Below are 20841 nucleotides of genomic sequence, written 5' to 3'. Positions count from 1 at the left end.
AAGAAACTGACGTCAGCGCGCGAGGGCGGCGTCCAAGTACTCCTACGACGTCATCCCGGCGATCGAGCCGCAGACGACGCACAAGGGTATTGCACAGGCTGATACTGTATCCACGAGAAAAAGCGTTACCGAAGGTAAGTAACTTGTTCTTCTGATGGATACATCTGCCAGTGGATTCCTCCCCTTGTGAAAAGATTCCCACAGCAGTCCCACTCCCGGAGGAGGGTGTCCACCCTTCTATACAAGAAAGTCCTGAAGGACAAACGAGCAAAGAGTCAGTCCCTCCTCACCTCGGAATCCAAGCAGTAATGCTTCGCGAAAGTGTGGAGGGAGGCCCAAGTTGCCGCCCTACAAATGTCCTCCACAGGAACACCTCTAGATAAGGCAGATGTAGAAGACTTTGCCCTGGTAGAATGAGCCCTTATACCCTCTTACCGGCCAAAGAGTAACAAATCTTGATGCACAAGATAATCATCTGGAAAGGGTGCGCTTGTGCACCGTTCTGCCTTTCCTGCATCCAACAAAACCCACGAAGAGCTGGTCGTCCACTCGAAAGTCCTTAGTCCTATCAAGGTAGAAGCTCACTGCCCTCTTAGGGTCCAAGCGGTGAAGCCGCTCCTCCTCCTTGGAAGGGTAAGGGGGAGGATAGAAGGTAGGAAGGGTAATGGATTGCCCCAGATGGAAAGGAGCTACCACCTTAGGCAGAAAAGCAGCCCTGGTCTTGAGTACCATTCTTTCAGCATGAATGGTCAAGAACGGGGGTTTTGAACTCAGAGCTTGAAGTTCACTTACCCTCCTTGCCGAGGTAATAGCAATGAGAAAGACTGTTTTGAAAGACAACAGCCTCAAGGGACACTTGTACAAGGGCTTGAAGGGAGAACCCATCAAGTAAGTTAAGACCAGATTTAAGTCCCATTGATCCACAATAAAAGGAGTAGGCAGAAACTTGTTGGTAAGGCCCTTAAGGAATCGTAATACAATAGGCTACTTAAACAGGAAAGGCTGATCCGGCAAGCAAAGAAATGCCGACAAAGCAGACAAATATCCCTTAACAGTAGCTACAGCAAAGCAAAGCCCTGCTGTGCAAAAGACAGCAAACTGAAGGATGTTGGATAAACGAGCCCTCAGAGGGTCAATAGACTTCTCTCCGCACCAAAGAACAAATTTGAACCACCTATTAAAATAGACCGGTTTGGTGGAATGACGTCTAGCAGACAAAATTACATCTACCACATCTGGCAGGAGAGAAAAAGAATTCAGGTTGCCCCGTTCAATCTCAAGGCATGAAGGTGTAAGCTCTGGAGGTGGGGGTGTAGAACCTGCCCCTCCGACTGCAAGAGGAGGTCTGCCCGGAGACGGAGCGGAGGGCACGAGGAGAGGTGGAGAAGATCTGTATACCACACCCTTCTTGGCCAATCCGGGGCTATCAATATGACTTGGGCCCGGTCTTGGCGAATCTTCCTCAGAACCCAAGGAATCAAGAGTAGGGGAGGAAATGCGTAAAGGAGATGCGAGTCCCATCTCAACTGAAACGCGTGCCCCAAAGCTCCCTGCATTGGATACTGGAGACTGCAGAATGGCGTGCAGTGAGCGACCTCGTGAGTGGCAAACAGGTCCACCCGAGGAGTTCCCCATGTCCGAGAACTGCCGACAGACTGTCTGCACGCACGTTCAGAACTCTGGCCAGATTTGCCATCAGACAAATCTGATGATCCTGAACCCAGGACCAGAGACGCAGAGCCTCTCTGCAGAGACAATGCGACCCCACTCCTCCCTGCTTGTTGACATACCACATCGCGGTAGTGTTGTCCGTCAGAACTTGAACAGACTGACCGCGAAGGGAAGGAAGGAAGGCCTTGAGTGCCAAACGTATCGCCCGCAATTCCAAAAGGTTGATGTGAAGCAACCTTTCCTCTGGAGACCAAAGACCCTTGATCTCCAGATCCCCCAGATGCGCACCCCACCCTAAAGTGGATGCATCAGTTATCACTGTGGCCACCAATGGAGGTAGATGGAAGGGCTTTCCGTGAGACAGATTGCCCTCCACGCTCCATCAAGACAGATCCGCCGCAGCTTCTCTGGAGATCCTCATAGACTCCCTGCGATCTCCTTTGTGCCGATGCCACTGCCTGCGAAGGCACCACTGGAGGGCCCTCATGTGCCAGCGTGCATGGTTGACCAACAGAATGCAGGAAGCAAACAGACCGAGCAGACGAAGGACCTTCAGGACTGGAACGACCGCTCCATTGTAAAACAAGGGAATCATTTCCTGTATGTCGAGAATCCTTTGTGGAGGTGGGAATGCTCGACACACAGTAGTGTCCAGTACCGCCCCTATGAACAGGTTTCGCTGAGAGGGCACCAGGTGAGATTTGAGCATGTTTATCGAGAAACCCAATTTGTACAACAGCTGGGTTGTATCCTGCAGATGATGAAGCACATTCTCTGGCGACTCCGCTTTGATCAGCCAGTCGTCCAGACAGGGGAAAGCTGGAATCCCCGACCTTCTGAGATGGGCTGCCATCACCTTGGTGAAGACTCGAGGTGCAGTAGTAAGACCAAACGGAAGGACCGCAAACTGATAATGTTGCGACCCTACCGTAAAATGGAGATACTTCCTGTGCGACTTCAGGATAGGGATGTGAAAATACGCATCCTGCAAGTCGATCGACACCACCCAGTCCTCCTGTTGCAGCGCTTTAAGAACCTGCGCAAGGGTGAGCATCTTGAACTTCTCTTGCTTCAGAATAAGATTCAAGATCCTGAGGTCCAGGATTGGACGCAGCCAGCCATCCTTCTTCGGAACCAGGAAATACCGAGAGTAGCATCCCTGACCCCTTTCCTGCTCTGGAACCACCTCTATCGCACATTTTTTAGTAACTTTAGGTCCTCCTCCTGCAGGAGAAGAAGATGGTCCTCCGAGCAAACACCTTTGGCAAGGAGGGTGATTCGGAGGAAATTCCCGAAAGGGAAGTGCGTACCCATTTTCTACAAGATCTAGACCCCAAAAGGTCTGTAGAAACCAATTCCCAATCGGGTAGAAAATGGGTAAGCCGCCCCCCCCCCCCAGGACCAACATGAGCCAGAATGGTGGATCTAGGGCTGCTTTGCCGAGGTGGGAGGGACGGAGGAAGAGGAGGAGGAGAGCTACCGACCTCGAGCTCGACCTCTGATTCTACCCCTGTAGCTTTTATACAGGGTGTTCTGTTGCTGCTGTTGCTGCCTGTAGGTCCAAAACGACGACCTTCCAAAGCCTCTGTACCTCCTAAAGGAGCCCCTAGGTTGTGACTGCAGACCCAGAGGTTTGGCAGTGGCTTTACTTTGTCGAGAACCATGCCTCTTGTTTTTGTGCTTCTTGGACTTCGAAGCATGTCCCAACGTCGACTTCGATGCCGACCTCGATCGTCTTCGACCCCTCTTCTCCTTTTTCATTTTGGCAATAAATAACTTGGCTTCTCTTTCTTTTAAAGCTTTTGTACTCATCTTGCGGCAGCAAGAGCATCCCTTGACGTCGTGATCCGATGACAGGCACCACACACGGTCCTCGTGCGGATCCGTAATGGACATATGCTTGCCACACTCCCTGTACGGCTTGAATCCGGAGTTTTTCGTCGACATTTTCAACAGGAAGCAAGAAGAAAGAGACACAGCAGAAAAACAATATAACTAGCCAAAGCTACAGAGTCCCAGAAAACCGTTAGAATCAACGGCGCGGAAAAAAGTGAACTGACGTCATCACGCCGATGAGGTGTTCTTATGGATCCAGTGACGTCAGCGGAGCCGCGAGCGGAGCCGTGCCTCTGTGACGTCATCCTGGTCGCTGTGGAGAGCTACAAATGTTTGCGAATGTTGCTGGCGCAGGGGATATTCACAAGGTGAGGAATCCACTGGCAGATGTATCCATCAGAATGAACTATTTGTCGCACCCACCTGTCTGTGGTGATGTTGGTCCAGACAGGAAATAACTATTGTAGTCTTCCCCCGACCGGAGTGGGATGGTCCTGGGGAAGCGGAGGTAAGTCATTGGGTAGGGGTGGGGCAGAGGGGGTGTTAGTTTTGCCCCTGCCCTTGTTATTGTTGCCTCTGTAACCTCCTATCTGGTAACCTCTGGTGAAGGTGGACTGGGTGGGAGCCTTGTAAGATATGGAGGGGTTGTCTGAGGAGTAGCCTCTGGAGTTGCCTTTGTAGGAGGAGTGACAAAATGAACGTCTGGGAGCTTGCGATTGCAAGGCTCCCATTGACTTGACTGTGTCCGTGTCCTTTTTCATATTCTCCAGGGAGGAGTCTACATTAGGGCCAAAGAGGTGCTCTTGGTCGAATGGTTGGTTCAGGATTGAACTTTGTACCTCAGGCTTAAAGCCTGAAATGCATAGCCAAGCATGACTAAGCAAAAGGACACTAGTATTTACAGCTCTGGAGGCGGTATCTGCCACATCGAGAGCGCAACGGCTGGAGGTATTGGTAAATAGTTTACCCTCCTGTATGAGGTTGTTGGCTTTGTTTTTATATTTGTCCGGGAGGTGTTGCAATAGGGACTCTAAATCATAGTGTGCCCTATTGTATGTGGCTAGCAGGGCCTGAGTGTTGGCGATGCGCCATATGTTAGCTGCTTGTGAGGCTGTTCTCTTGCCGGAGGCGTCCAAGAGTTTAGACTGTCGGGTGGGGCTGCGTCACCTGATGTTTGAGAGTTAGCCCTCTTTCTGGCATTGGATACCACTATGGAGTCTAATGGAACAGGGCCCTTAATGTAAGCTGCGTCTGTAGGGGCAGCTTTGTATTTTTTCTCTATGCGAGGGTTGATGACTCAAGCCCTAACAGGATCTTTAAATACATCGGCGCATGCTTAATAACTCATTTGAGCATGGGTAAAGTAGATGTGGACCTTTGGGTGTTGTCGAAAGTGTCCAACAAGAAATCCTCCTGCACAGGGTCAGTGTGTAGGTCGACCCCGTGGTACTGAGCAGCTCGGTGTATGAGCTGATTTAAGCCCATGGTGTCCTCTGGTGGGGAAGGCCTAGAGGGGTAGATGTCATCTTGCAGGAGAGTAGGGACATCAGCTGTATTATAGTCATCCCAGAGGTCAGGGGAATCAGGTCGATTGAGATCCCCTAGTGGGAGATCGTCTGCACCCATCGCCCCCCCCCCGTGTCAACAGAAGTGTCATCGTCTACTGGTGCAGGAGATGGTGTAAAAGAACAAGGTGGTGGGGGAGGGGGGGGGGGGGGGGGGAGGAGGAGGTGGAGAAGGGACTCTGAGAGGGGATATAGCAATGTCCCTCTTTTTAGGTGGTGGAGCAGATGTAGGCTTGTCCAGTGGTCTTTTCCTGGAACTTAGTGTCAAATGACTAGTTTTAGGGTCTTCAACCAGAGTTTTTTGTGCAGGGTCTGGTCGAAAAAGCTCTTCTGATGAAGGTCGGTTATTTGGCGCCGAGTGTTTCGGTTCCGAGGGCTTTATCGGCACCAGCTCCGGAGTGTCTTTGGACCCGTGTTGTTTTGCAGTCTCTGTATGCTTTTTCGGTCCCAATGATTTTTTTCAGCTCCGAAGAGTGCGAGTCCGAACTCTTGGGGAGTGGCTTCTTGGTCGGCTCCGGGTGTTTTTTCAGGTGCCGGCGAGTCGGTGCTCGTTGTTTTCGGTGTCGAAATCTTTGAGGTGGAAGCAGCGGTCGACACGGAGGAGGAGGGCGGTTACTTTTTCGGTGCCGAAGATTGAGTTGCGGCACCGGAGGCAGGCTGACTCGAGCCCAAGTCGCCTGAAGGCTTGGTAGGCTTCTTTGTCGGGCCCGAGGTCATGGCGTGGGTAGTGGTGTGTCAGTGTGCACCTGGGCCCGAAGGTGAAGGTGTGACCGAAGCCTTTTTTGTATGGAGGGGTTCGGGTTTGATGTCTTTACTTACGACCCTATGTGCCGTTGTGATTTCTTCGACGTCGGAGTCATCGGCTTCGGAGGCGCTGACAAGGCCTTCTTCAACCCTGCTCCCGCTCCGGTACATCGACTCACTCTTGGAAGATGTCGTCGGGGATGGCTGTTGACGAGCGAGCCATGGTCCTCCGAGCTTGCAGATCCCGAATGGTGGTCTTGGAGCAGAAAGAGGCACAAGCTGGACAGTCTCTGGCCTCGTGCTCCGGTGACAAGCAGAGGTTACACACCTCATGCAGATCAGTGTGGGGAAACTTCGACCCACAGAGGACACTTCTTGAATGGCGTCCTTTCCATGAGCCAAATGGTAAGGCCCAGGTAGGCCCGAAGGCCTTCCTTCAACCGGAATCGAAGACTTCGACTTGGAGAAATGCGCGACGAGTAGGGTTCGCGATCGACACAATGCCGTAGAAAGGGAGAAGGATTGTGTGTCGAAATGGAGTCGGTAACAGTTCCGAACTGGAGCGCGAGAAACACATCCGAGCCCGATGCGGAAATTTTTTTGAGGACGGCGCCGATGCCCAGTCACCTATCTCATGACTGTAAGAAAGTGGGTTTCTGTTGCAGTAACCCCCCCCCCCCCCTTTTTTTTGCCTGATAACTGATGCACGTTTCCTTGTTGTGCCCTGGGCTCCTGCCAATCAGGTGCCCAGGGCCTGAGTTCCTTCCCTAAAAACTGCCTAACAGCCAAAACCCAATTGGCATCTCTGGTCACCTGCCAGCCCCTGGCAAATGGAACCCCAGGTGCCCAGGGCCTTGTGACCAGAGAAGGCCCCTAAGGGCAGCAGCACTTATTGTGCCACCCTTAGAGGCCCTGTACCCTGACACAAACACACTGCCTTTGCAGGCTGAGTGTCTGGGTGCAGAACAAAACAAAGTCGACATGGCACACATCCCTGTGTGCCATGCCCACAACACAATGCCCTGGCATACCTCAGTCACCCCTCTAGCTGGGTGCCCTATGCCAGAGGTGTGGGTACAGGTGCATGAGCCCGGTCCCCCTACAGTACCCAGGTCCATTCCTGGGAACTATAAGTGCAGTCCTGCAATTAAGAGTATATGGTACTGGGAGGTCATCAACACAAACTCCACAGCACCATGATGGCTACACTGAAGACTGGGAAGTTTGGTATCAAACTTCTCAGCACAGTAAACCCACACGGATGCCTGTGTGGGATTTACTGTAAGATGCACGACAGAGGGAATCTTAGAGATGCCCCCTCAACCTAACCTACAATCCACGTCTTCTCTGAGGGGCTGCCTAGGCTGCCACATAGCAGACAGGTTGCTGGACCCCTGGGTAGAGAGCCATCTGCACTCCTGGACCTACAACAATGCACATCCTGGGTGAGGTGCGAAGTCTCCTCTCCCAGGATGGGCAGGGGAAGCTTCAAAGGCATGCCGCCTTTGTGAGGGTCTCCAGGCCACTTTGTGTACCCAGCAACTGGCCCCTACCGGTTCTCAAGCCCCTCTCTGGCGGGAAGACTGGCCGGAAACCCCAAGGAAGGACAGGGGGTGTGCCAGCCTCTGCCAACCCCACCCCTCAGGTGGGGGAGGCGAGGTGAAGCACGTCCCCGGGCTCTCGCCATCTTGAAGATGAGAAGCCCTGCTCAATCAGGACTAGGCCACTGCCCCGCTCCCACAGGAGAGTGGCAGGATAGGGGGTGTACAAACCAGCAGCCTCAGAACCAGGTACCCCCCCAACCGCGATCAACAGAGGGTAAGATTTCCCGACACCAAAAGGCACCCCTGCACCCGGCGCCCTGCGGTCCCCTGTGCCCAATTCCTGGGTACCTACCTATCCTCCAACTACCCAACTTACCTCTCGAAGTGGTGGTGACACCTGAAGAATCTACGTCCCCGAGCTTTCAGCCTTTGTTCAACCAGGAGCTTTCCCGTTGAAACCCATTGAGCGCCCGAAGGCTCAAAAGCACCCTCCACCCAGCCGCCCGAGTGGCCCTGGCAGTGTAACCTCTACACCTATCTACTTCCCCATTTGCCCTGAGCAAGGGACCAGGAGCCCAGCTACCACAGCCGCGTGGCCTGCTAGTCAGCAGCCACCAACCAAGGCCCCCCTGCCTCCCATAGGATAACATTGGGCCTAACTCACTCTGCACCCGGCTGCCCCTGTGACGCTGAGGGTGTAACAACTGAACCTACCTTACCCTGGGAGACCCCCGAGTCTGTGCCCAGAACCTTAACTACCAGCCGAGTACTTACCCAAAAGCTGATAACCCAATTTTCCTCTATAGGATAACATAGAAGAAATTTCAGAGTAACGAAAACGAAAATTGTCACCTGCTATTAGGAGAGATCCCAGTGCTGGATCTTGGTGCCCAGCACTGACCCTGAAAAATATTCACAACCGTACTTACCGGTAACCCAAATTTCTTCCATAGGAAATCATTGACTGTTTTTCTGTGAATTTTTTTCGAAGTGTCACTTTCTGCAATCTTTAAATATTATTTAAAAATCGTATAATTTCTGAAAACGTAATTACTTACCTGTTTTGGATAAAGGTCCCTGTACTGAGTCTAGGCACCCAGTACTGGATTACAAAAGTAACGAGAACATACTATACCTGCAACTTGAATTTTCACCCACAGGGAATCATTGACTGTTTTCTATGAAATTTCTTCTGTCAACTTTTAAAAATAGCAAAATATTGCCTAAAAATCACAACAGTAACTAAATCGACTTTTATCACTTGTTTCTAAGAACTGTCCCAAGACTGAATCTAGGATTCAGTCCCGGAGTTACAAAAGTAATCCTGAAAGTAATCTACTGCAAATAACTTTTCCATTGAACTCAATGCATTATTGTGTTTGAAATTGTGTTGCCTATTGCAACAACCTGTAACTATCTACAAAAGTCAATTGCATATTGCAAAAGTATTTAACTAAAGCATCTCATTCTGAGAAAGTATATTTTAATACCTATTGTTGGTTCTAAAATAAAACAAGCATATATTTTTTTTATATAAACCATTGGCCTAGAGTTCAGTTATTGAGTGTGTGAGACCATTTGCTGGCTGAGTGTGTACAACAAATGCTTTACACTGTCCTCTGATACTGCCTTACTGCTCGACCAAGCTACCACTTTAGAGAGTAAGGTTATATCTAACTTTAGCCTCTGCCAAACCTCTGGGGACTGTGGACTCTGTACACCCTGTACCTATTTGGGAACAATATATATACAGAGCCACTTTCTCACAGTGACTTCCAAAGACTTTCCAGGACAAAAATAAGTGCAAACATCCGGGCCCAACAACAGATGGCGATCTATGCTAAGTGTGTGATCGGCAGCTCATATGCCTCGAACAGTGGGTTTCTGTTGCAGTAACTCCCCCACTTTTTGCCAGACTACTGATGCACTTTTTCTTGGTGTGCCCTGAGGTCACTAGGAGTATGTCGAATTTCGGGGGGCATCTCTCAGATACCCTCTGTTGTGCATTTTACATTAAATCCCACACTGGCATTAGTGTGGGTTTAATGTGCTGAGAAGTTTGATACCAAACTTCCCAGTCTTCAGTGTAGCCATTATGGTGCTGTGGAGTTCGTAATGACAAACTCCCAGTACCATATACTCTTTAATGGCAGCACTGCACTTACAGGGCCCAGGAATGGACTTGGGCACTGTAGGGGTACAGGGCTCATGCTCAGGTACCCTCACCACTGGCATAGGACACACAGCTAGATGGGTGAATGTTGTATGCCAGGGCAGTGGTTTGTGGGCATGGCACACAGGGATGTGTGCCATGTCGACTGTTTAGTTCTGCACCAAGACACTCAGCCTGCAAAGGCAGTGTGTGAGTGTCATTGTACAGGGCCTCTGAGGGGGGCACAATAAGTGCTGCAGCCCTTAGGGGCCTTCTCTGGTCACAGTGTCCTGGGTACCTGTAGTACCATTTACCAGGGGCTGACATGTGGCCAGAGATGGCAATTTGGTTTAGGTTTCAATGCAGTTTTAGGGAAGGAACACAGGCCCTGGGTACCTGATTAGCAGGAGCCCAGGGCACACTCAGTCAAAGTACATCAGCAATTCAGCAAACAGTGGTGGTACACCATGCAAGAAAGAGGGCACTTTCTCACAGCAAGGTGATAGTTTGCCCAATGTGGAAGGGAGTAACAACTTTGTCCAGAAGGAAGGACGAGTGTGGAACACAACCTTGTCCGGATGGACAGAAAAGCAGGTTTACAGAAAAGAGCCTGGAGCTTACTCGCATGCCTAGCAGAGGTGATGGCAACCAGGAAAGCAGTCTTTAAAGTCAGTAAACAAAGAGGACAGTTGTGAAGAGGCTCAAAAGGAGCACACATCAAATAAGTAAGAACCAGATTCAAGTACCACTGTGGCATCACAAACTGACTAAGAAGGAAAAAGTGAGTAATGCCTTTGAGCTATCTACTTATGACAGGGTACTTGAAAAGAGAGGGCTGATCAGGGAGCCGGAGAAAGGCCAAAATTGCAGAAAGGAAGCCCTTAATAGTGCCCAGAGCAGAGCCCTGCCGGGCCAAAGAAAGAAGGAACAAAAGGACTTCTGAAAGAGGGGCGGAAAGGGGATCCACAGCCTTTGCTGTGCACCACGCCACAAATTTGTTCCACCTGCAAGCGTATATTGATTTAGTGGAGTGACGCCTGGCTGACAATGATATTACAGACTTCAGGAGGCAAGTCAAATGGAATCAACTGTCGCCGCTCAATCTCCACGCATGGAGGTGGAGGCTGGACAGGTTCGGGTGGAGGACCGTCCCCTGCTGCTGCGACAGAAGATCCTCCTGAAGAGGCAGTCGGGTCGGGGGATCCACGCTCATACTGAGTAGCTCGGGATACCAAACTCTTTGAGCCCAGACCGGGGCCACAAGAATGACTTGGTCCCGGTCGCGCCTGATCTTCAGCACTCTGGGCAGAAGTGGTATGGGCGGAAAGGCGTCCAACAGACCGCAGCTCCACTCGTGACGAAAAGCGTCGCCGAGCGTCACCTTGGAAATTCCAACACGTAGAACTGCTGACATTGCGCGTTCTCTTCGGTGGTGAATATATCTAACCAAGGCTCTCCCCACCGCTGAAAGAGACCTTGCACCACCTCCGAGTGAAGACGCCATTCGTGATACATCATGCACCTGCGGCTAAGTTCGTCTGCCTGGGCGTTCAGAGAAGCTGCCAGGTGTTGAACCACCAAGGAAATGCCTTGATGTTCCAGTCACCTCCAGAGGTGGAGAGCCTCCTGACATAGGGTCCACATGGCAGTGGTGTTGTCCGTTAACACCTGCACTACTCTTCCTCGGACAAAGGGAAGGAATGCCTCGAGTGCAAGACGAATCGCCCGAAGCTCCAGAAGGTTGATGAGGAGCCCGGACTCCGCCAGAGGCCTCTGATCTCTGCCTCCCCCATGTGGCCGCCCCATCCCAGAAGAGATACATCCATCACCACAGTGTGGTCTGGTTTGGGAAGGGAGAGGGATCTGCCTTCAACTCAATCCTGGTTCGTAAGCCACCATGCAATTGGTGTGCAGTGCCCTCCGAGATCAGGATGCAATTGGACAGAAATTTCCCTGATGCTGCGCCCACTGGAACTTGAGGTCCCACTGCAGAGCCCACATATGCCACCTGGCATGATCTGCCAGCAGGATGCAGGAGGACATGAGGCCCAGCAGCCTCAGGGTCATCCTGACCGAAACCCGGGATAGAGGCTGAAAGATATGAATCATAGCCCGAATATATAAAGAGGAGATTCTGAGAGGGGGTCAGGTGTGACTTCGGCATGTAGATGGAGAACCCCAGTGTGAGAAAGTGCCATCTTTCTTGCATGGTATGCCCCCACTTTTTGCTGAATTGCTGAATGTACTTTGACTGAGTGTGCCCTGGGCTCCTGCCAATCAGATCAGGTACCCAGGACCTATGTTCCTTCCATAATACTGTGTTGAAGCCTAAACCCAATTGGCATCTCTGGCTACATGTCAGCCCCTGGTAAATGGTACACTAGGTACCCAGGGCCTAAGGGCTGAAGCACTTATTGTGCCATCGTTAGAGGCCCTGTACCCTGACACACACACACACACTGCCCTTGCAAGCTGAGTGTCTGGGTGCAGAAAAAAACAGTCAGCATGGCACACATCCCTGTGTGCCATGCCCACAACACACTGCCCTGGCATACATCAGCCACCCGTCTAGCTGGGTGCCCTATGCCAGCCTGTAGCTGGGTGCTCAATGCCAGTGGTGTGGGTACAGGTGTATGAGCCCTGTGCCCTACAGTACCCAGGTCCATTCCTGGGCACCCTAAGTGCAGTGCTGCCATTTAAGAGTATATGGTGCTGGGAGATAGTCAACACGAACTCCACAGTACCATGATGGCTACACTGAAGACTGAGAAGTTTGGTATCAAACTTCTCAGCACATTAAACCCGTACTGATGCCAGTGTGGGATTTAATGTGCAATACACGACACAGGGCATCTTAGAAATGCCCCCTGAACCTAACCCCCAATCCACGTCTTGTCTGAGGGGCTGCCTAGGCTGTCAAACAGCAGACATGTTGCTGGACCCCTTGGTAGAGAGCCATCCGCTCTCTTGGGCCTGCAACAATGCACATCCTGGGCGAGGTGCTAGGTCTCCTCCCCCAGGATGGGCAGGGGAAGCTTCAAAGGCATGCCGCCTTTGTGAGCTTCTCCAGGCCACTTGCTGTACACTCAGCAACTGGCCCCTTCCGGTTCGGACCCAGACTCTGGCGGGAAGACTGGCCGGAAACCCCAAGGAAGGAAAGGGGGTGTGCCAGTGTAAGAAAGTGGCTCTGCATATACTGTTCCCAAATAGGTACAGTGTCCACAGTTCCCCAGAGGTTTGACTGAGGCTAAAGTTAGATATAACCTTACTCTCTAAAGTGGTAGCTTGGTCGAGCAGTAAGGCAGTATCAGAGGACAGTGTAAAGCATTTTATTGCACACTCAGCCAGCAAATGGTCTCACACACTCAATAACTGAACTCTAGGCCAATGGTATTGTATAAAAAATATATGGTTGTTTTATTTTAGAACCAACACTAGGTATCAAAATATACTTTCTCTGAATAAGAGGCTTTATATAAATACTTTTAATAGTAGGCTGTTGAATGCAATAGACACAGTTGTTGCAATAGGCAACACAATTTCAAACACAATGCATTGAGCTCAATGGGAATTTCTAATTAAATGCAATTAAGTTACTTGGAGGATTACTTTTCTAACCACAGGACTGAATCCTGGATTCAGTCCCGGGACATTTCCTGTAAACAGTTGAGTAAAAGCGTTTTGGTTACAGTAGTGATTTTTAAACAATATTTTGGTATTCTAAAAGTTGACACTTAAAAACTTTCTCATAGAATCACCAATGTTATCCTATGGGAGGAATTTCACTTAGCAGGGTAGTGGGGTTATAGTTACTTTTTCTAACTCAGTGTTGGATTCGGGATCCAGCACTGGGGCACCACCTGTAAAAAGTTGAAAGAATGTGTTTTGTTTATACAGGTGAAGTTTAACAAATATTTGTAAGTTTGCAAAATCGAAACTAGGCAATTTTATCCTATGGAAGGAAATTCAAGTTGCAGGTAAAGTATGTTCTTGTTACTTTTGTAATCCAGTGCTGGGCTCCTAGGCTCAGTACTGGGACATCAATCTAAAACAGGTAAGTAATTACGTTTTCACAGTTGGTGCGATTTTTAAAGAATATTTGTAGTTTGCAAAGATCGACACTTCGAAGAAATTTCACAGAAAAAACAGTCAATGGTTTCCTATGGACGAAAGTAGAGTTAGTGGTAAGTACGGTCGTAAGTACTTTTCAGGGTCAGTGCTGGGCACCAAGATCCAGCACTGGGATCTCTCCTAATAGCAGGTGAGTATTTCCGTTTTCGTTACTCGGTTGATGTTAGGTGAATATTTTAAAGTTTAGAAACTCCACACTTAGAAGAATTTCCAAGTGAAACCAGTCAATGTTACCCTATGGAAGAAAAGAGTTATCAGCTTTTGGGTAAGTACTCGACTGGCAGAGTTAAGGTTCTGGGCATAGACTCCGGGGTCTCCCATGGTCAGGTAGGTACAGTTGCTACACCCTCAGCGGCACAGGGGCAGCCGGGTGCAGAGTTAGTGAGGCCCAATGTTATCCTTTGGGAGGCAGGGGGCCCTTGGTTGGTGGCTGCTGGCTAGCAGGCCACACGACTGTGGGAGCTGGGCTCCTGGTCACTTGCTCAGGGCAAATGGGGAAGAAGATTAGAGTAGAAGTTGCACTGCCAGGGGCACTCGGGCGGCTGGGTGCAGGGTGCTATTGAGCCCTCGGGCGCTCAATGGATTGCAATGGAGAAGCTCAAGAACTAACAAAGGCTGCAAGCTCGGGGACGAAGAGTCTTCAAGGGTGACCACCACTTCAAGAGGTAAGTTGGGTAGTTGGAGGATAGGTAGGCACCCAGGAGTTGGGCACAGGGCGCCGCAGGGTGCCGGGGTGCCTTTTGGTGTCGGGAAATCTTACCCTCGGCTGGTCGCAGTTGGAGGGGTCCTTGGTTTTGAGGCTGCAGGCGTGGTCAGGAGCGTCGAGGTGGGTACTTGGCTGCTGGATTCGGGGTCACAGTCGCCGAGGGAACGTCCTCGGGGTCTTTGTTCACTCCAGCACAAGCCAGGCTTGGCGGGTGCAGAGTGTGCAGGGTTCGCGGTTCCTGGCTGATGCCAGGGATCAGTTACTTGCTTTGAGCAGTACCACTGCTCGTGGGAGTCCCAGTTGCTCAGAGTCACAAGGTAGCCAGGTCATCCGGGGTTTGTGAGGTTGCTGGCCACTGGAGAAGCCGGGGTTTTGCAGGAGCAGGTTCAAGGGTCGACAGGCCGTTAGGGCTGGGGCCAAAGCAGTTGGTGTCTTCCTCTTGTGAGCAGCTGCACGACAGGTCTTCTTGTCTCTTAATCTTCTTTGCTGTTTCGGAATCTGGATCTCAGGAAGGCAGGTTCAGGGTGCCCCTAAAAACTAAATTTAGGGGCGTTACAGGTCTCTGTCCTGGGGTGGGTACACCCCCTATCCTGCCACTCCCCTGTGGGAAGGGGGCAGTAGCCTAGTCCTGATTGACCAGGGCTTCCCATCTTCAAGATGGCGAGAGCCCGGGGATGTGCTTCACCTCGCCTCCCCCACCAGAGGGGTGGGGTTGGCAGAGGCTGGCACACCCCCTTTCCTTCCTTGGAGTTGCCAGCCAGTCTTCCCACCAGGGTGGGGGTCAGAACCGGTAGGGGCCAGTTGCTGAGTACAGCAAGTGGCCTAGAGAAGCTCACAAAGGCGACATGCCTTTGAAGCTTCCCCTGCCCATCCTGGGGGAAGAGACCTAGCACCAGGCCCAGGAGAGCAGATGGCTCTCTACCCATGGGTCCAGCAACCTGTATGCTGTGTGGCAGCCTAGGCAGTCCCTCAGACAAGACGTCGATTGTAGGTTAGGTTCAGGGGGCATCTCTAAGATGCCCTCTGTCGTGCATTGTACATTAAATCCTGCACTGGCATCAGTGCGGGTTTAATGTGCTGAGAAGTGTGATACCAAACTTCAGTCTTCAGTGTTGCCATCATGGTGCTGTGGAGTTCGTGTTTGACGAGCTCTCAGCACCATGTACTCTTAAATGGCAGCACTGCACTTACAGTGCCCAGGAATGGACCTGGGTACTGTAGGGGCACAGGGCTCATGCACCTGTATCCACACCACTGGCATAGGGCACCCAGCTAGAGGGGTGGCTGGTGTATGCCAGGGCAGTGTGTGTTGTGGGCATGGCACACAGGGAGGTGTGCTATGTCGACTGTTTTGTTCTGTACCCAGACACGCAGCCTGCAAGGGCAGTGTGTGTGTGTGTGTCAGGGTACAGGGCCTCTAAGGGTGGCACAATAGGTGCTGCAGCCCTTAGGGGCCTTTCCTGACACAAGGTCCTGGGTACCTAGGGTACCATTTACCAGGGCGGACATGTGGCCAGGGTTTGCCAATTTGGATTTAGGTTTCAGCACAGTTTTTAGGGAAGGAACATGGGCCTTGGGCACCTGATTTACAGGAGTCCAGGGCACACTCAGCCAAAGTACATTCAGCAATTCAGCAAAAAGTGGGGGCATACCATGCAAGAAAGATGGCACTTTCTCACAGTTAGTCATTAATGCTTAATTTTCACTGAAATTATATATTTAGGTTGGCTTCTCAGCCAAATTGTGTTCTACTACTTGCGCACAAGGAGGGAAATTTAAATCTAACTGAGAAGAATCCATTAAGTGTTACATTGGTATAAGCTATGTGCGTCAGTCACTGACACAGCACTTGTGGCAAGCCAGCTGCTGAGGGAACAATTAGCTCATAAGAAACAGGGGTCCTTTGAAATTTTCACCGGAGGTGAGTGAGAAGTTCTGAATGTTTCCTACTCCCTAAGAATGTAAGACAGGCTTTGGTTGAAAAGCAAATGACAACAGTTCATCAGCAACAGATCTAAGAATGTAAGACTGGCTTTGGCTGACAAGCAAATGACAACAGTTCATCAGCAACAGATCTAAGAATGTAAGACTGGCTTTGGCTGACAAGCAAATGACAACAGTTCATCAGCAACAGATGCTTATCTCACTCTGCCTTTAAGATACAGATTTAAACCTAGATGGGTTGCAGCTTTACCTGCCAGGGGGTCTTCCTCTTCGCTGCTTGTTGAAGGGAGGGGTTCTTCCAGTATTCCCCTGGGATCCGCCCCCAATATGGTAGAATCTTGTGTGGTAGGGAGCTCTGATGACACTGTAAAAGAACTGAGAAAGACGAGGAGAGGGGGAAGCTTTAACTTTTAGGTAATCAACCCGGCTACAATTTACAAAATGTATCTTCTCAAATTCTGAGGAATACAACCAGTCTCCCCTCCTTTGTAATATCAAACAAGTATAAAACCCCAATCTACAATACATGGTCAGCTATGCCATTCCACCGCCATCCTCACTCACTTATAGCACAGCTTTCTGCTTTAAACCGACCCGTTGGCTGCAGGGAGGATTAAACGAGTCTAGGTTTGACTTTGGAATGTATTACAAAACGATGACGCAATTCACAGATTGAGACCAGTGGAATACAATCCTTAGGTAGGCAAAAAAAATACGAAGAGGGTCGGACAGATTTTCTCAGCCATCCATGAACTCCTGTCTCAACAGTATGCAATGTGCCATGGGAACCTGTATTCAGAACTACATACCTCAGTCACAGACAGGCCAAAGACGATAAATTGCTCAATGCATTATTGATATATTTGTCAAGTAAGTCCTTCTACCTAAAATATTGACTTACTAGCGCTACTCCATGTGTAGTCTGAATAAAAACCCACGACTGCTGTGGCACCAAAAAATAAAATTTCACAGATTATGCACTCATAAAGGTCCTGTTCTCATTATAGCGTGCACATATGCCTACTTGCCTCACTTCTACTTGGGGCGAAGGATCTGGTTGGCCCTCACTTTCAGATGGTGCTTCGATATCTTGGGGGACAGAGACATTGGCAGTGTCAGCTCCCAGCTGTTCAGTGCTAACATGTCCAGTGTTTTCTCCACCCCCTTCATCCAGCGTGCCGGAAGCTAAGCTACTGGTGTCCATAGGTGAGCCCTCCAATTGGCTGCTGACAGCGGTCAGGGCATCGGAATCTTCAGCTCGCTCTGGTGACAATGAGGCTTAAGGAGGCAATAGAGAAGGGCAAGACATTATGAATGAAATGGGAGGATGAGAAAAGAAAACATTACTGTGAGAAGCTGGCTTGGTATATCATGTACACTTAAGTGGGCACCGTAAACCAATACAGACAACCCTTACGGTGATTTTAGTGGTCTTAGACGACCTTAGAAAGCCCTCTAAGTGGCAGCTGTGGACAGCAGCTTTCAGGCTTAGTCCAGAAGGAGTGTAAAGCAGCTTGTTTTACCAGAACATAATCTTATAGTTATAGATTAAGTGAAAAGGAACCACACAGTGTATTTATAAAAGGGAAATGCTACTTACCAGTATGCATCTGTTCTTGGCATGTAGAGCTGCAGATCCACCCACTTAGCATAGATGGCCATCTGGTGTTGGGCCCGGATGTTTGAACTTGTTTTTGTCTTGTAAAAGTCTTTTGAAGTCACGGGACAGGTGACTCCTCCTTTGGACTATAGTGCGCATGGGCATCGGCTCCATCCTCAGATTGTTTTTCGCCAGCAGGGAAATGATGGGAGTTTTGCAAGAGACAGAATGATACCTGTGTGTGCTGTATCTAAATAAGATAATACTGGAACAGATAAAGGTAGCTGGGGAGGCGGGTGGGCGTGTGTGGATCTGCAGCTCTACATGCCAAGAACAGATGCATACTGGTAAGTAACATTTCCCGTTCGAGGCATACGAGCTGCAGATCAAACACTTAGTTTAGATTGTATAGCAGTACTCCTCCTTAGCGGCAGCCACCAGTATCTGTTGCAGTAGTTCGAAATAGTGTTTTGAGTACAGCCTGGCCCACACTAGCTTGTTGTTTTGTTTGCACATCCACAGAATAGTGTTTTGTGAATGTGTGCGGTGTAGACCATGTAGCTGCTTTGCAGATGTCATCTAAGGGAATGTTCCCTAAAAATGCAATTGAAGCCCCTATCTTTCGTGTTGAGTGGGCTTTAGGAGGAACAGATAAAGTACGTTTTGCTTTGTGATCGCAAATTTGTATGCATTTAACAATCCATCTAGCTATCCCAGACTTCTATATGGTTTGCCTTTGTGTGGTGGTGAAAATGACACAAAAAGTTGTTTGGTCTTACAAAAAGGTTGTGTTCTTTCAATGTAATAGAGCAATGCTCTTTTGAAATCTAGGGTATGAAGAGCTCTTTCTGCAAATGTCTGTGGCTGTGAGAAGAATACGGGCAACTCCACAGATTGATTGAGGTGGAAAGGAGAAATGACTGTAGGGAGGAATTTTGGATTGGTTCTGAGAACAATCTTATTGTGATGAATTTGTAGGAAAGGTTCCTGAATAGTTAACGCTTGCAGTTCACTAACTCTTCTAAGAGAAGTGATTGCTACTAGGAAACCAACTTTCCATGTTAGAAATTGGAGCTCACATAAATGCAGAGGTTCAAAGGGAGGCCCCATTAATCTTGTGAGAATGATGTTTAAATTCCACACAGGCGAGGGTGGTACTCTAGGTGGAATTATCCTTTTGAGGCCTTCCATAGAGGCTTTGATGGCAGGCACCCTGAAAAGTGATAGGTGTAGTCTATTTTGTAAATAGGCAGCAATGGCAGCGAGGTGTAGCCTAATCGATGCGTAGGCTAAATTGCACCTTTGGAGATGTAGTAGGTAACCTATGTGTTGATAGATACGTCTAGGGGATCGATGTTGTTGGTATGACAGTATATTACAAATCTTTTCCAATTGGCTGCATAGCAGGCTCTAGTGGTGGGGCGTCTAGCTTCCTTAAAGACTTTCATGCATTCAGGGGGTAGATTAAGGTAACAGAATTCTAAGACCTCAGGAGCCAGATCGCAAGGTTGAGCTGAGCTGGGTCCGGGTGTCTGATCTCTCCACGGTTCTGGGTTAAGAGGCGTGGTGAGAGGTGTAATTTTTGGCATGGAGCTACGGACAGTTCCAGTAATGTGGTGTACCACGGTTGTCTGGCCCAGGTTGGAGCAACTACGAAGAGAGTCAGTGCATGTTGCTGTAGTTTGCGCACCACCATTGGAATGAGTGGGAGAGGTGGAAAGGTGTACGCAAATCTGCGAGAGCTCAACAGATGGAGGTGTTGGTGATAAGCTTACCCTCCTGTATGAGTTCATTGGCCCCGTTTTTGTATTTATCTGGGAGGTGAGGCATTATGGACTCTAGTTCATCATAATGTGCCCCATCATACCCGACTAACAGCACCTGAGTGTTGGCGATGCGCCATATGTTAGCCGCTTGCGAGGCTGTTCTCTTGCCAGAGGCGTCCAAGAGTTTAGACTGCTTGTCGGGTGGTGGAGCGGCACCTGATGTCTGAGAATTGGCCCTTTTCCTGGCATTAGAAACTACCAGGGAGTCGAAGGATACTGGGCCTTTAATGTAGGCTGGGTCGTCAGGGGCAGCTTTATATTTTTTGTCGATCCTGGGGTTAATAACTCGAGCCCTAACAGGATCTTTAAAGACCTCAGGTGCATGCTTAATAACGCCTTCAAGCATAGGTAGTGTTGAGTTGGATCTTTGAGTGGTGTCAAATGTATCCATTAGAAAGTCCTGCTCTATGGGGTCTGTATGGAGGGCAACCCCGTGGTATTGGGCAGCTCTGTGGACGAGCTGATTAAAGCCCATGGTGTCCTCTGGAGGGGAAGGCCATGCGGGGTAGATGTCCTCCTGTGGAACATTAGGGACATCTGGCGTGTTATAGTCATCCCAGGGGTCTGGGGAAGAAGGTGGACTAGGATCCCCTAGTGGCACATCGTCCGGACCCTCCCCCCATGTCATTCAAGGTGTCATCGTCTACTGGTGTAGGAGTACGGTCTAGTGGGGAAGGTGGAGGAGGAGGTGGAGAAGGGAGTCTTAGAGGAGATGTAGCAATGGCCCTCTTTTTAGGTGGTGGAGCCGGTGCAGGCGCCTCTAGTGGTCTTTTCCTAGAACTAAGTCAATTGACCAGTTTTAGGATCCCTTATGAGAGTCTTGAGCAGGGTCTGGTGTGAACAGCTGTTCTGCTGGAGGTTGGTCTTTAGGTGTCGAGTGTTTTGATTACGTAGGCTTCTTCGGCACCGACTCTGTAGCAGTTCTGTGTTGTGTTGGTTTGGAACCGTGCGTCTTTACAGTCTCTGTGGCCTGTGGAACTTGTTGTTTTTTCGGTTCCGAGGCTTTCCTTGGCTCCGAATCCGAGCCCTTCAGGAGTGGTTTTTTTGTTCGGCTCCGAATTTTTTTCCGGAGTTGGAACCTGTGGATTTTGGTGCCGTGAGCTTGGATGTGGAAGCAGCGGT

General features: G+C 49.9%; 1 protein-coding gene across 5 annotated transcripts in view; it reads right to left on the bottom strand.

Annotated features, from left to right (window-relative positions):
• Positions 1–20841, bottom strand: part of HUWE1 (HECT, UBA and WWE domain containing E3 ubiquitin protein ligase 1) — a 1878220-nt gene that overhangs the window by 418392 nt on the left and 1438987 nt on the right. For all 5 annotated transcript variants that reach the window (XM_085629865.1, XM_085629862.1, XM_085629866.1 and 2 more), the window contains 2 exons: positions 17322–17571; positions 16544–16668 (listed from right to left, as the gene is read on the bottom strand). In XM_085629865.1, the coding sequence (XP_085485991.1) occupies positions 16544–16668; positions 17322–17571 (375 nt within the window). The remainder of the gene's footprint in view (positions 1–16543; positions 16669–17321; positions 17572–20841) is intronic.

This window comes from Triturus cristatus, chromosome 10, assembly GCF_964204655.1.
Source record: "Triturus cristatus chromosome 10, aTriCri1.1, whole genome shotgun sequence".
In the NCBI taxonomy this organism is placed as follows: Eukaryota; Metazoa; Chordata; class Amphibia; order Caudata; family Salamandridae; genus Triturus; species Triturus cristatus.
This window is presented reverse-complemented; position numbering and strand designations above follow the sequence as displayed.